Below are 16,056 nucleotides of genomic sequence, written 5' to 3'. Positions count from 1 at the left end.
CTTTCTCTGAATCCATCTGGGGTACACTGTGTTCCCTCCATTTTGCTCTTCTGCTGGAGGTGCCTTCCTTTTGTATTATACTGAGGCTAGCAGGAGTTGCAGAGGGGAGGAGTCAGCACTATTTAAGTGCCAGCTCCAAGTGCCCCTCATACAAACCCCCATGGTAGCAGTGTCCCCCAGATGGATTCAGAGAAAGAGATTTGACTTAAGTACCAAAATCTTTTTTTTTTTTTTGGTTTTTTTTTAACATGCATTCAGCTTCAGTTCCTTGTTGCAAATGGGTTTTCTAGTTGTGCAAACACACACTGTGCTGTGTGTTAAAGTTGGCCAGTCATTGGTACCACTGATTTACTAGGTCTGTCCCTCGAATTAACTGCTAAAAGAAGGCTTAAACTATAATAATTTATTTTGCATCTTTTAGGTGGTTTGTGATGAGAATGGATCTAGAGGCTATGGTTTTGTTCACTTTGAGACACAGGAAGCTGCCAATCGGGCAATACAAACTATGAATGGCATGTTACTTAATGATCGGAAAGTGTGAGTACTTTTCATGAATACAGTAATGTATTTGAATAAACACATTATCTGGGATCAAAGTGCTAGTAAAAGCACCCGTAGAAAGGACTGCATAAGACCGTTTGTGAACACCGTTTTTTGACCCGGAAACCACGATGATCTAAAGTGAGCATATAGTCATGTTCCTTGTTACACTGTAGCGTTTTAACTATGATAGCACCTAATGCAGATTTTTGACAATGTAATTGCAGTGGTGTGAGAAGCTCAACTGTTTTCAATTTATTTTGTTTCCTAAGTAGAAAATTGAAGCATTCTTAAACACCTAGCTGACACTCACCTAGCAGAGCATAATTTGCATAAGACCTATATTGGCCATCTGCAATTTACAAGGAGTCTCCAATGAGGTCCTAATAATGCAAACAAAAATTACTGTTGCATTGGACGAAAGTCCACCTGTTTTCTCTTTTCTATTCTCAGATTTGTTGGCCATTTTAAATCGCGGAGAGAGAGAGAATTGGAATATGGGGCAAAAGTGATGGAATTTACCAATGTTTACATTAAGAATTTTGGTGAAGAAATGGATGACGTAAAACTAAAGGAAATATTTTCTAGCTTTGGTATGTAGCCCATTATATGTCACACTGCTGCCAGTTGATTTTGAAGGTCAGCTAGAACTACATCCCAATGAGAATTTAGAATTTAATTTTAGCAACAAAATAAATACATTATTAATTTTCTTGTGTAACAAATGTTTGTTGTAAATTTTGGGGTTATATTTTCCTAATCAATTAACTACCAGTAACATCCTATGAGCGCGACCCACACTCTAAAAGGCCACTGACGTATCTACATTGCTTGGAACTCACTCCCTAACAGCCACACTTTAGAACATTAGCAAACTGAGAGGCAATCAAGGGTTTGATTACACAAGTCCAACTCATGTAAAATGTCACTTTGTCTTACTGTGTGTGTGCAGTAAGCAATGTGGAATGTTGAGTGTAGAGTAAGTTGGACTTGCTGCCTCTTACAGCTGGGGAGGCAGCTCGGAGTGCAAATGCAACTGATTTTCATTGAGGGCATGCACGCAAGTGTGGAAGGCCTCCTTGCGATGTGGATTTTTCTGAAGAAGTGTTTCCAGAAATGCTTGTTAGCAGGTGTACCTTTAGTGGTACTCAAGCCCTGGTGTAAAGGTTTGTGCTGCTGATGATGAGCGTCCACTCGGGTCTAAATAAGGTAAGTAGTACAAAAAATGTTGACTCTTTGGGGCATATTCAATTGTTAGTTTTCCGCACCGCGGAAATACTAGTACTGTTAATGCGGCAATATGTAGCTGGATTTCAGCTCAGGGAGCTTTGAGCTGAAATCCAGCGAGTAAATTACTGTATTAACTGTTTTTCCACGCATGATTACCGTAATAAAGGTAATCGTGCGCGGACCGCGAGATTTTCTGCGTTTCCGCCAAGAATTGAATATGCCCCATAGCCTGGACTGGTTACTAATAATGCTGAAATTAAACTGCATGAGGTCTATCCAGAAGAGCTGCAGTCGGCACCTGGGTTATTCCAGCATGGTCTGCTTTAGTCACACTATAATAGAGAGACTTACATAATGGAGTCCCCATTACATAGTAGTAACCAGTACAAGACAGTTAGCTTCCCTTGTAGAATTGAACCTGTAAATAAAAAGCAGCCCCCTAGGGAAAACCAGTTGGGCTAATGTGCTAGAAAAACTAGTGTGTGGCACGACTAGTCCACAGGAAGCCCTGGCAGCCATTAACTGCTTCAGCATGTTAATATTTGTAGAACTACAAGTATCAGCATGAACATGGCTGCCAGAGCATGTTGGTGCTTGGAGAATTAAAAGCTCCAGCATACCAGGGCCCTCTGGCACACAGAAACTAATAGTACATAAACACACAACACTGTTGGATATTTATTAAAAATAGCCACTCCCCATTCCTCTCTATGCTAATTCTAAATCTGTAGGGATCATCTTCAGTTAAGCAATCAAAGGGTTAAAACAACTCAACCCAGGAAAATGATGCAGATCTTGCTCCTAGTGGTGGAGCTGTGAGGTGAATGAGAGAGCAATTGCTTGGTTACAGCAAAAAAAAGTAAAAGTATTCCCTGTAAAACGTGATAAATCGGAACTTGTGGGGCTCCAAATTTTTACACTTCAAAGGTCAGTGATTGACCGGCCCACTCTTCACATTAGTGTGAAGTTATTGAAAACTCTATTAAAGCTAAATTGAACAAATTATTGTTACTGAAATTGCTAGTAAGCATTCAGCTTACATTATATGGTTTCTACACTCATAGATAAAGTTGCATCAGAAATTTGCTTTGTGGCTAGACATAGCATATTACTTTTCTATCTAATGAAGGACAATTGTGTGTTCAGTCTCGTGTATCCCAACTGTTCAAATTAAAAACGGACACTGTAGGAAATGCCCAAATCCAACCCAACTACTCCCCCATCTGGTTAGAACTCTTCCTCTCAAGACAGACAGACTAGTATTAAGTATTTACTTAACCTAAAAGCAATAAAGACAGTATTTTATTTTGAACATTTAAGAGGTTTTTTATTTATCTATTATATCTGCATACATATGACGCACTTATTAGGAATAGCTGCCTTATGAGTTTATTAGGACATGCAAAATTTTGTTAGAAAAGAAATATAAGAATTGTTTTGAATTACAAATGTTATATTTCTATTCATACAGTTTCAGAGGATCAAATAGTCTTAAATGAATTACATTACTCCACATTGTGTAGTAAAAGTATGAAAGTATATCCTTAATGCTTGCATTGTAACTTTTTATTATACTTTTGGTATTTGATTGTTGCTTTATGCATTTAAATTTGTTTAATTTTGCGCATTTGTGTAACATTGTTAAAATAGTGCCCTAATATTCCCAAACAATTCTATATTTCAATCTAAAGATCTTGTCACAAACAGTATTTTTTATAAACGCACGCAACAGTCTAAGGGGGAGATAATAATGGTAAAAATGTGCAGCGGGAATGCCCTCCTGAACATCGCGGCTAATTAAATCTCCTAAATTTGAGGAATTTGACAGTGGGTTTGCAATGAGAGCAGTGCTTAAGTGCTGATAGTTGAATCTGCTTTCAACTACTGGTTGAACAATATGCGTATGCTTTGGATGATCCTATTTCTTAATTTCAATTAAAATCCTCTCTTTCATCCTTCTGGGGGACACTGGCAGCATGCTGTGTCAGAGGATGAGAGCCACACATGGTGGTACCTGATGACCGGCGCTACCTTCAAGTATAGAGTCCCGCGATTAGGAGTGATGGCCACTACCAAGTTCCCCCCTCAGAGGTGTTGGGGGGAGGGGAATTTAGGTAACTTGGTTACATTAAGTATTTGATGTATGGCAGCAAGACCCGATGGTGCACTTATATTATAGAAGTGGCGCGCATTGGGGGCCTGAGAGAGACGGTTAAAGCAAAGAAGAGTGGAGCTGGGTTTTAGAGACCCCCCCCCCCAACAGAAGAGTGCGCCAAAATCTGGACTGGAAAAGTACACAGTACACCCCCCAGCATCTGCTTACTGCTCTCCTGCTGCAGATTTGTACTAGGCTAGGAAGGCGAAGTGTGTATATGTATGTGTGTCTCTCGCTATATATATTTATATCTATATATATATATATATATATATATATATATATATATATATATATATATATATATATATATATATATATATATATATATATTTCTTACTAATATACATTCTGTTATACAGTATTGATATATGATATTGCATTGTATAGCAGCATATTCAAGAGGAATTCGCTGGGGTACAGTAGCATGCAACATATAGCAAGATGCGTCTTTTGACTGATAGAGATTAGATAGTATCTTTTAGAACCTTTTGTTTCTTGTGTTGTATATTTGCCGACGGTCTCTGTATAATCTATTTCTGTGGTTGTTTTTTCCTTTTATAATGTATGATAAAAGGAAAGCACCAAAAGCAAATACTTTGCATGCTTAAAATGCAACATAAAATTGCCAAATGTACAGCAGGAACCGGGGGTGCTCTGCGTAGATTGTGAGGCAGGTTCCCAGGGGGCGCAGGCCTAGGGTAGTATTTCGCTGTTAATGGAAGAACCGGTGTGGGCTGTATCGCTGGCACAGTCAATGGGCATTCTGGTGCAGCTTCTCACCCGTCAGGCGGAGACTACAGCGCTATCTGTGAGTTCTCCTTCTACCTTAACAGTGGGGGGTTACAGTTTCAGCTGTACTTCAGCAACAGGTCAATGATGGGGCAGACTTAGGAACCGCTGGCCCTTCATTCTCTATTGCTTCCCAAAGGGCCCCTGTAGGGGAGCCCGCTCGGTCCACTTTATTGGTTAGGGGAATTGATAGACTGAATAAGTTTTTACACTCCCCGAGATCTTCTCAGTCTAGAACAAAACGTAAAAGGACCAATCATTCTTTTTCGATATAAGATTCAGAGAGATCATCTGAAGAGGATGGAGAAATCCCTTACGACACGGACGATTCTCAGGTGACTGATATTGATGATTCCCACAGAAATCCAGGACATTGATGATCTGTTCCTATCAGTTAGAAGGACCTTAGACCTCTTAGACATAGATGAGCTTACCGCTGCCTGCAGATCAGGGTCTTTTTAAAAAAAAATTAAGAAGCACAGTCTGAGGGAAATTGCGGAAGCAGTTGGTCACAACCGGACAACAAGGTAGTAGTACCTAAAAGATTCATGGCATTTTACCCACTACAGTTAGAAGATGTTAACCGTTGGGAACAGGTACCAAGGGCGGATACTCCGGTAGCACTATTGGCACGTCACACCACTTTGCCAGTAACGGGCTCAGCTTCCCTTTAGGACGCTACTGACAGATGGATTTTAAAAATCCTTCCACTTTTCTATGTAGCAACAGGAGCTTCTTTTAGAACTGTTATATTCGGCATGGGTTGCCGGGGCCATTGAGTCTTGGCTGACCAGCTCGTGGCAGCACTTTAGGATTCCGACCTTCTTCCCCTTGCTCTGGACCATAAGGAGGCATCAGGCTATTTATATGAGGCGGCTCAAAATGCAGCCTAAATGTCTTCTGCTGCTTCTGGCTCAGCGGTGGGAGTGAGACAGACCCTCTGGCTTAGATCCTGTGAAGCCGATGCAATGTCAAAACATTCTCTTGAGGCTCTTCCATATTCGAGATTGTTACTCTTTGGGCCTGAGCTGGCTAATATAATTTCTCAGGCGACTGGGGGAAAAGCACGTTCCTTCCAGTAAATGTACCTAGGTTCAGTTCGTTTCGCCAGCCCTTTCGGGGGATCTCATCCAATAGAGGTCAGGCGAGCAGGGGCAGATCCTTTGGCTCCAGAGGACCTTCTCAAAAAGGAAGGTCCTCTTCCTCAGTAAGGCGTGCTGCTCCCAAGCTGCAGGATAAACCTGCAGCCTGACTCAGTGCAGCACGGTGCTTAGAGATTAGCACTTCCTTACAGCACTGGGGTCATGAGTTCAATTCCCGACCATGGCCTTATCTGTGGGGAGTTTGTATGTTCTCCCTGTGTTCGCGTGGGTTTCCTCCTACACTCCAAAAACATACTGGTAGGTTAATTGGCTGCTAACAAATTGACCCTAGTCTGTGTGTCTGTGTGTATTAGGGAATTTAGACTGTAAGCCCCAAAGGGGCAGGGATTGATGTGAGTGAGTTCTCTGTACAGCGCTGCGGAATTAGTGGCGCAATATAAATAAATGGTGATGATGATAACTCGCATCCTCCTCTCTTGGCGGCTGCAGGAGTAGGAGGGTGTCTACAGTTATTCAGAGAACAGTGGATAGCGTCCTCCCCAGATCGATGGATTCAGGGAATTATGACAAGCAGCTACATGATCAGTCTATTGCATCTGTTCTTTCTCACCTCCTTACCGTTAGATCCCATAAGGAGACAAGCGAGGTTGGATTGCGTTGCTTCTCTTCTTTCCACAGGGGTCATTTGTGCAGTTCCTTAAGTGCAGACACGCCAGGTATTCTACTCAAACCTGTTCTTGGTTACAAAACCGGATGGTTCCTTCCGCCCAATTATAAATTTAAAGTCCCTAAATTTACATCTGTGGGTGGAAAGATTTCGCATGGATTCTCTTCGGTCGTTAATAAATGGCCTGGAACCGAAAGAATTCCTGGCGTCCATAGATATTCGGAGTGCCTACTTGCACATTCCAATATGGGAGGGGACATCAGTCCCTACGTCGCTTCACGATAGGAGTCTCCCACTACCAGTTGAGGGCGCTCCCATTTGGTCTCTCGTTGGCACCAAGAGTTTTCACGAAGGTTATGTCGGTGTTGGCCAGCTGTCTTCATTCCAGGGGGTCAAAATAGTGCCCTACCTGGACGATCTTCTCATCAAGACGGCATCTGCTCATCTGTTGAGTCATTATCTGGATCTTGCAATTAGGGTGTTAGTCTCACGGCTGGATCTTATATCTAGACAAGTCTCAGTTAATCCCTTGCCAAAGAATGACATTCTTGGTCTCATCATGGACACTAGGGAATAGGTGTTCTTTCCCATAGTACAAATTCCGAACCATTGAAGTCTTGATGACCCAGGTCTTCTCACTACACAGTCCCTCCTTGCTCCTCTGCATGAAGCTCCTAGGAAAGATGGTCTCGACATTCGAGACTATCCCTTATGGAAGATTTTACTCCAGACGGTTACAGTGGGATCTTCTAAAGAAGTGGTCAATGTCTCGCCTCAGATTGAATTCCCAGCCTGTCTATCTCGGGAGACCTGGTCGTCCCTTCACTGGTGGAGAGTTCTGGACCATTTGATAATAGGCAGGTCGTTTGCTCCAGAGTCCTGGATAATTGTCACGACAAGACGCCAGTCTTCAGGGCTGGGGGGCAGTGACCCTTCATCTTTGACCCCAGGGCCTGTGGTCACAATCGGATGCTTCACTTCCGATAAACATTCTGGAGTTGAAGGCTATGTTAATGGCTCTGAGGGGGGCTCAGGCTCTTCAGGGGTTCCTGGTTCACCTCCAATCAGACAATGCCACGACAGTGGCATATGTCAGCAAACGGGGGGACCAAGAGTGCCAGGGCGATGCAGGTAGCAACTCAGATCTTGGAATGGGCGGAACTATTTGTTCCATCGCTTTCGGCAGTATTCATCCCAGGCGTGCTAAACTGGGAAGCAGACTTTCTAAGTTGGCAGACAGTATTGCCAGGAGAATGGTCTCTCCATCCGGAGGTCTTTTAGATGCTTGTTCGCAGGTGGGGTCTTCCGGACCTTGACCTCATTGCATCGAGACACAACAGTCAGGTTCCCATGTTTTGCTCAAGGGCCAGGGATCCCCTTTCGGTGGCTGTAGACATCTTGACAATGCGCTGGGAATTTAGGTTGGGATACTTATTTCCGCAATCCCGGTTCTTTCACGCGTTCTCAGGAAGGTCAAGCAAGGAGTTCGGCCAGTAATACTAGTGGTGCCCGAATGGCCGCTCAGGGTCTGGTTCGCAGACATTCTGTCTATGGCGGTCGGTCAGGGGTTTCGGTTTCCTCTTTGCGACGACCTTCTTCAAGGACCGTTTCCATACCAGGACCTGCCTCGGATGGCTTTAACGGCATGGCTGTTGAAGCCAGTCTTTGGAGGTTAAAAGGGTTCTCTTCCAGGGTGGTGAACACTCAATTGCAGGCCAAGAAACCTGTGTCTGCTCGTATCTATCACAGCATTTGGCGAACCTACTTTTGGTGGTGTGAGAGTAGAGACCGCCATACTGCGACTTTTAATCTTCCTTGTCTTATGGCTTTTCTACAGCATGTTCTTAAAATGGGCCTCCGGTTATGTTCCTTGAAGGTTCAGGTGTCTGCCTTATTAGTCTATTTTCAGTTGCGGTTGGCGGACATGCCAGACATAAATACTTTTTCTTCAGGGAGTGTTGCACATTCAGCCTCCCTGTGTGCTACCCATTGCTCCATGGGACCTTAATTTGGTACTTTCAATGCTTGTCTCCCCCTTTTGAGCCTTTACAGTCAACTGATCTGAAATTCTTAACATGGAAGGTGGTTTTTCGGTTAGCAATAACCTCATCTCGTAGAGTTTCGAAACTTGGAGCTCTGTCATGCAAGGAACCATATCTTATTTTCCATGATGATAGGGCGGTCCTCCGTACTGTTCCGTCCTTTCAACCTAAAGTTGTATCGGGGTTCCACTTAAATCGAGAAATTGTACTTCCAGTATTTCAGGAACCTTCTACTCCTTCTGGAGATAAGCAGACGGAGGTTTTGGATGTGGTCAGGGCATTACGCATATATATTCATCAAATTGCACGCATTAGACGTTCAGATTCTCTCTCTCTACTTTGATTCCCAGAAGCGGGGATGGCCTGCTTCCAAGCAGAGCATTTCTAGATGGCTAATATCAACAATTAAGTGTGCTTACATCAATGCGAACCGATCTGTGTCCAGTGGCATTACTGCTTATTCCACCCGGTCAGTGGGAGCTTCTTAGGCTGTGCGGAATGGGGTCTCAGCAGAACAGCTATGCCGAGCGGCTACCTGGTCCTCAGTACACACATTTACCAAATTCTACCAGTTCAATGTGTTTGCGTCTTCTGACGCTAGTTTTCTCTGCAGTGTTTCACAGGCCAAGCAATCAGAGCGGTCCTTCCCTTCCGGGGGCTGCTTTTGTAGGTCCCCATGGTAGCAGTGTCCCCCAGAAGGATGAAAGAGAACTGGATTTTTATACTCTCAATAAATCCTTTTCACTGATTCCATCTGGGGACACTGCGATCCCTCCCTTCTGCTCTGTTTGGCCTTTGGTTGTGTTTCTACCCTTCCTTGGGACTTTAGAATTACACTGAAGAGCTACAGGGGGGTTGCAGAGGGGAGGGGTCTGTCAGCAGGTCACAAGTAACAAGTGAACTAGTTAAGTGCCAACTCCATCACTCCCCAACTACAACCCATGATAGCAGTGTCCCCCAGATGGTATCAGTGAAAAGGATTTATCGTGAGTATAAAAATTCTGTTTTATGTACCACATCTATTGGTAATAAGATCTTATTTAATATGGTAACATTGTGAGAAAAGATATTTGCTTGTGCAGGCATCTTTAGCGATCTTTGAGACAATGTCTGTATTAAATTTTATCTTTTAGGAAGCACTTTAAGTGTAAAAGTAATGATGGACGACAGTGGCCGCTCCCGAGGGTTTGGCTTTGTAAATTTTGGAAATCATGAAGAAGCACAGAAAGTAAGAATTCAACTTCTAATCTTTGCACATGAACAGACTTTGAAAGTCAATGGTAATTTGTGATGTGAGTAAGTTATGTGATAATGAAGGATTCATAGAACAAGCTGTAGCTAAATAAGTTAACTGAAATTTTCTCCTAAAAAGAAACACAAAATCCCCAAAAATATGTATATGCAAATTCTGTACATGAACATTTACATTTTCATGAATGATGGTAAAACACATTTAGTCAATGTAGCATTGTTCAAAAAATATATAAAATTTTTCCTCAACATCACAAATAGTTAGTCACCACCAGATCTCTGAAGCTTGACATATACGCAACCTTTTTTTTTTTTTTTTTGTTTTCTGTTGGTACAGAAATGCAATTGTAATTTCTCTGGCACAAACAGTTGGGGGACACTGCTCAACTTGAGGTATAAAGGGTGCTGTGTGGAGTAAGGCACTAAAATTTTTTCTCTCCTCCGGCCACCATCTTCAGTTTTTTTTTTTTTGTTTTGTTTTTTTAATAGTCTATGATGTGGGGCATGTTTCCTGTAGTCTAAAAAAATAAAAAAAATAATTCCTAAAGTTAGGTTTTTTCTTAGCGGCGTGCACTAGGTGAATGCTGCGATCGTAGTTCAGGAGAAAAAGGGTCACCTAGCACCAGGAGGGTGTCTGAAGCCTGGGTAAGGAGGGTGGTCTCCAGGGAGTACATTTTGGATCTAGGGGTCTATAAATTCTATGGAGAAAGACGAGTTTTTGGGGTCCTTGGATGCGTACCTTCATGCCTCGATTGGTCAGGTTACCACATCTCAGGTTTGCGGTTGAACAGGATCACTTTCAATTCTGGGGTCTTCCCTTCAGTTTAGCCACGGCACCAAAAGCCGTTACCCCAAGGTAATGGCTGTTATGGCAGTGATAGTTAGCTTGCGAGGGGTAAAAATGATCCCTTATCTCGACGATCTGTTGATAAAGGCAGACACGGAGAGCACCTGCGTTTAATAGCGGAAACATTGCAAGCCCACTTCTGGATTATCGATACCAAGAAATCCATTCTGACACCCACTCAATGCATGATCTTTCTGGGGCTCTTGTTTGATACCAATTGCCAGAAGGTGTTTTTACCTCCGAAAAAGCTTCTAACATTGCAGATCCAGGTGAAACATTTACTGGCTCTCGAGCGGGTGTTAGTGCTTCAGTGTATGAAGCTGATGGACCGCATGGTGTCTTGTTTCCAGGCAGTGCAGTTTGCCAGATTTAACTTGCGACCTCTTCAGGAGGCAATTCTGCTACATTTTAAAAGGTCAGTCACCAGGTTAACTGTCCAGTTATTCCGAATATCTGCCGCGACTCTAGTATCTCTGACATGGTGGTTGAGATCAAACTATCTCAATAGGGGGTGTCAGTTCTCTGTTCGATATTGGACAGTAGTGACCACGGATGCCAGCCTCGGGCTGGGGTGCGGTCTCAATCTGCGATTGCAGGGGACTTATCAGGGAGGAACCAGAATCTCACTGGAATTGAAAAAAGTCTCAATGATCATGAAGTGGGCGGATCTATGTGTTCTGGCTATTTTGGCGGTCTTTATTCCAGGAGTAGACAATTGGGAGGCGGACTATCTGAGTTGGCAATCCGTCCAGGGGATTGGTCACTTCACGCGGATGTGTTTACCCAGCTGGCCCAAAGGTAGGGCCAGCCAGAAATAGGCTTGCTATCTTCCAGATGGAACAACAAGGTGGACAAATATTGTGCATGGACACGAGATCCACAGGCTTTGGTGACAGATGCCATGACCATTTCTTGGAACTTCAAGTTGGTATACATCTTTCCACTCCCAATGTTACCTCGAGTGTTAAAAAAGGTAAGAAGCGAAAAAGTTCTTGTGATTCTTTTGGCTCCGGATTGGCCAAGAAGCTCTTTGTACACGGACCTTCTTGCCATGTCAGTGGATCCCTCTTGGCGACTACCACGCAGGAAGGATCTTCAGTCAGGACCCTTTCTTTCATCAGGGCCTAGATCGCTTGGCTTTAACAGCGTGGAGGTTGAAACCCTGATTCTTAAGAGGAAGGGTCTCTCTGACAAAGTAATTCTAACTATGCTTCAAACGAGAAAGCCTTCCTCTTCCAGTAATTACCATTGCATCTGGAAGTCTTACATTGCTTGGTGTGAAATGCTTAAGTTTTCCACTTATTCCTATCAGTTGGATAGTGTTGACTTTTCTGCGGGATTGTTTGAATAAGGTTTGCGTCTCGTGTCCCTTAAGGCACAGGTTTCGACACTGTATATTTTCAGAAATGTTTGGCTCTTTCCGGATATGCAAACCATTTTACAAGGTGTTTTACATGTCCAACCATTGTTTACTACTCTGGTAGCTCTGTGGGAACTAAATTTGGTTCTTTCAGCATTGCAGAAATCTCCCTTTGAGCCCTTGCAGTCTGGTTCCTTGAAAGTACTTACCTGGAAGGTCACTTTTGTTGTTTTTTCTTCAGCTAGGAGGGTTTCAGAATTGGCGGCTTTTTCTTGTCGTCATCCTTTCCTGATCTTTAATGATAGGGCGGTTTTTATACACTTTATAGTCATTTCAGCCTAAAGTGGTATAGATTTTACATTAACCAAGACCTAATCATTCCTACCTTGCCTTATTACAGGTCTTCTGATAGCAGAGTTCTGGCCCTCTCCTGGATGATGTTAGGACCTTGCTGACTTATGTGGATCCTATGTCTTCTATATGGAAGATCGATAGCCTTCTGGTACATTATGATTGGCCCATTCTGCCAGATCGGTTAGCGCTTTTTTGGACACTGTGGCATGGTACCTCGGTTGAACAGTTGTGCAGGGCTGCTACCTGGTCTTCCATTGCTACTTTTACCAGACTTTACAGCTACCACGTCTTTGCTTCCAAAGGCGCCAGTTTCGGCCGTAAGGTTTTACGTGACGCTCAGTATGGTATTTTTGTACTTGCCATAAAATCTTTCACTTAACCCAGTTGGGGGACCTTGTGCTTCCACTTTTTGCTCTGACTGTTCTTTTGATTGTGTTTCTCCCTCTCTTGTGGCTTTGTTAGTAAATAAGCTGAAGATTATGAGCATAGAGGGGCTAGTGAGATTTAAAGTGCCTTACACCACTGAGCGCCGCCTTTACTCCTCCAAGGTGAGCAGTGTCCCCCAACTGGTTTAAGTTAAAGATTTTACGGTAAGTACAAAAATCCAATTTTTTTGATTTAGTGCCTACAAGTAAGGCAACGTATTTTAGTTTTGTCTTAAATTTATATTTAAAAAATGTTTTTTTTTCCTTTTATGTGGCCTCATACTCGAGGCATTCACATTGTGAACGCCATGGCCAGTACTGGGGGAGACTGTCGACAACGCTTTTAGTGCCGCTCCCTCTAAGGTTTTTATAGGCTCCTGGTAAAAGGGTTACCTGATGCCATGTTAGTGTCCAGGGACCGAGCTACTGTCCAGGGCAGGAAGTGTGCGGGCCGCATCGGTAGCCACGGCCACAGCACCAGTCTCCCCTTGCGTAGCATAGATCATGCCAACGGCGGTCCAAGCCCGCACCTCTTCCAGTGGGCACTTCAGAGGAAACAGGAAAAGAAACAGCGACTGGAGATTAAGGTAACCGGGGCAAATGCACTGGTAGGTAGCGGTCACCATTGCAGCTCCCACCATTTCTCTGTATACAGGCGCCATTTTGAGTAACTGCTAAAAGGGATAGGAGAAGCGTCAGACTAACTGTCGTAACGACTATCCCTCAGTCCCTGCACAGATCGCCCTTGGGAGGAAACATTATAGATATATATATCTATATCCCCTTTTTATATGCATATACATCATTTAGGCAATGTCATTAACTAGTGTAAATGTTTTCTGTCTCTATTGCATACTTTAGTCTAATTGAGAAAAAAAACTACAAAAAAATTAGAGTGGGGTCCATTGCGGAACTTAAGACACTACACGTTCTGAAACTATAGGTGCTAATGTTTTTCCTACCCTTTCTCAGGGAACCCAGTCCGCTGATACTCTTCCCTTGGGTCAGGCATCACATCGACTTTTAGACACCTCTGGGGAATTCCGAGAACCTCCCTGGGTGCAAACTCTAGAAAGATCAGTCCAGGGTTTAGTCAGGGTATCTTTCTCCCATGGAAAAGAGTTGCAGCCTTCTGATGGCACACAACGTAAACGTTCGGCCCAGTCCCAAACTCGTTAGGTAGGGGAGTATGATACAGATTCATTCCTTTGGAAGGATAGTGACATTCTGGAAGAATCTGATACGGAATATCTGTCTGTCTAGGAGGAGGATTCCTCCAGTAGGCAGTGTGTGGGTGGAAGACCTGGTTTTGGTGGTCACTGATGATAAGCCAGCACCGCAGGTTTCCATGCTTCTTTTCCATTCTCCCCACAACTGTCAGGAGGGCCAGGCTTAGACCAGATAGCTGGCTTCAGATACCAAGAAGGTATTGTTTGATTCATCCCTTTCCAGAACAGGAGGGTGCATCAAAGGAGACACACTCGAACGTGGATGTCCCTGTTGCGCTTTTGGCCAAGGCTTACCATTATTCCTCTTCCCTGTGCTGCTAATCTGAGAGACCTCATGGATAGGAGATGTGAGAGGATATTAAAATCCATTTATTTCCCGTCCGGTGCTTCCCTCCGCCCTATTATGGCAGTCACTTCGGTTATTACAGCCGTAGGAAAATGGGCCCTCACATTGGGCGATGGGCTCAAATCTGGCATGACTAGGTCTGAATTATTCACACTGGCAGCCTACATCACAGATGCTGATTTCTTAGGGGATGCAGTTTTGGACGCTGGTCATTGTCTATCCAGTACTCCTTTTTTTTTTTTTTTTTTTTTTTAAATATTCGCTCCGGCCGCTATACTTACCCTCTGGCTCAGATCTTGGGAGGTGGATGCCAAATCTAAGAAAGCTCTGGAGGCTGTGCCTTATGATGGCTCGGTGCGGACTTGCACAAGTTAAATTCCCAGGCCGCGGGAGGTAAGAGTTCATTTCTGCCGGTGGCTGCTCCAAAAACAAAGGGCAAACAATTTCATTCCTTCCGTTTTGTTGGAAAATCAATGGGTGTCTCCTCGAGGGGTTAGTCTTTTGCCGCGGAGTGCAACTCAGAGAGGTATAGACAGACTCGGTCAGGATAACGGCCTCCTTCTGGTGGTGGGGGCTCGACTGCTGATCTTTCGGGATCGGGGGTTCAGTTCCATCACAAATGCCTGGGTAAGAGGGGTGGTGGACAGAGGCTATATTATATCGGGACAAGATCAAAGTAAGAGCCCTTTGGGAGGCTATGTAATCTTTGTTAGCCGCAGGAGTGATTGTTCCGGTCCCACCGGAGCTGAAAGGTCTGGGTTACTATTCTCATCCCTTCCTGTACAGAAACCAGATCGGTTGTTCCGGCCCATTCTGAAATTAAAAGCCCTCAACACCTGTTTGAGGGTCCACAGTTTTTGGATGGAATCCATCTGTTCACTTATAAATGCCTTGGAAAAGATGAGTTTCTGGCTTCCCTGGATATCAAAGATACATGCCTATATGTATGATCTGGCTAGGCCATCAAAATCTTCTGAGGTTTTTGGTGGAACAGGATCATCAGTTCGGGCACTTCACATTGGGCTGGCCACAGTTCCTCTGGTATTCACAAAAGGGATGGTAGTTATGGCAGCGCAGTTAACGGTTGCAGGGGGCTGTGATTATTCCCTACCTGGATGACCTATTGCTTTAAGCGGATTCAGCTGCTCGCTTATGGTCACTTCAATACATTGACAGTGGACACCTTGCAACCACACGGCTGGATCATCTATTTCAAGAAGTCCAGCATGGATCCTAGCCAACGGATGGTGTTTCTAAGGCGGCTGTTCGACACCAGAACTCAGAGGGTTTTGTTATCTCTGGACAAGATCCAGACACTTCAACAACAGGTGAGGACATTGTTATCTCTAAATCGCGTCTCTATACTTCAGTGTATGAAACTGATGGAGCTCTTGGTGTCCTGTCTGGAAGCATTTCGTTTTTTCTCGATTTTCACTCTCTAAAATTCCAAGTAGAGATGCTGGCAAAATGGTCAACATCAGATCCACGTTTGAAAGGTATTCACCTGAGACCCGTCTGTCGTTGCTGTGGTGGCTGCAGACAGAAAATCTGTCAGGGGAGTCCCTTCTCAATATGGGACTGGACAGCAGTAACCACGAACGCCAGCCTTACTCTAAATCTCTGGTTTCAGGGGACCTGGACCTGGAGGAGACAAAATTGCCCATCAATGTTCTAGAGCTGAGGGATTCAATCAAGCTGTTCAATGCACTGGTTCA

At 43.9% G+C, this 16,056-nt stretch overlaps 1 protein-coding gene across 4 annotated transcripts in view; it reads left to right on the top strand.

Moving 5' to 3' along the window:
* PABPC1L (poly(A) binding protein cytoplasmic 1 like) overlaps positions 1-16,056 on the top strand; it is a 115,662-nt gene that overhangs the window by 19,381 nt on the left and 80,225 nt on the right. For 3 of the 4 annotated variants that reach the window (XM_075176952.1, XM_075176951.1, XM_075176953.1), the window contains exons 4-6: positions 422-537; positions 994-1,133; positions 9,663-9,757. In XM_075176952.1, the coding sequence (XP_075033053.1) occupies positions 422-537; positions 994-1,133; positions 9,663-9,757 (351 nt within the window). The remainder of the gene's footprint in view (positions 1-421; positions 538-993; positions 1,134-9,662; positions 9,758-16,056) is intronic. The other variant, XM_075176954.1, reaches the window with a different exon arrangement.

This window comes from Mixophyes fleayi, chromosome 6 (assembly GCF_038048845.1).
Source record: "Mixophyes fleayi isolate aMixFle1 chromosome 6, aMixFle1.hap1, whole genome shotgun sequence".
NCBI classification, from domain to species: Eukaryota; Metazoa; Chordata; class Amphibia; order Anura; family Limnodynastidae; genus Mixophyes; species Mixophyes fleayi.
The sequence above is the reverse complement of the archived record's forward strand: the minus strand, read 5'-3'. Positions and strand labels throughout refer to the sequence as shown.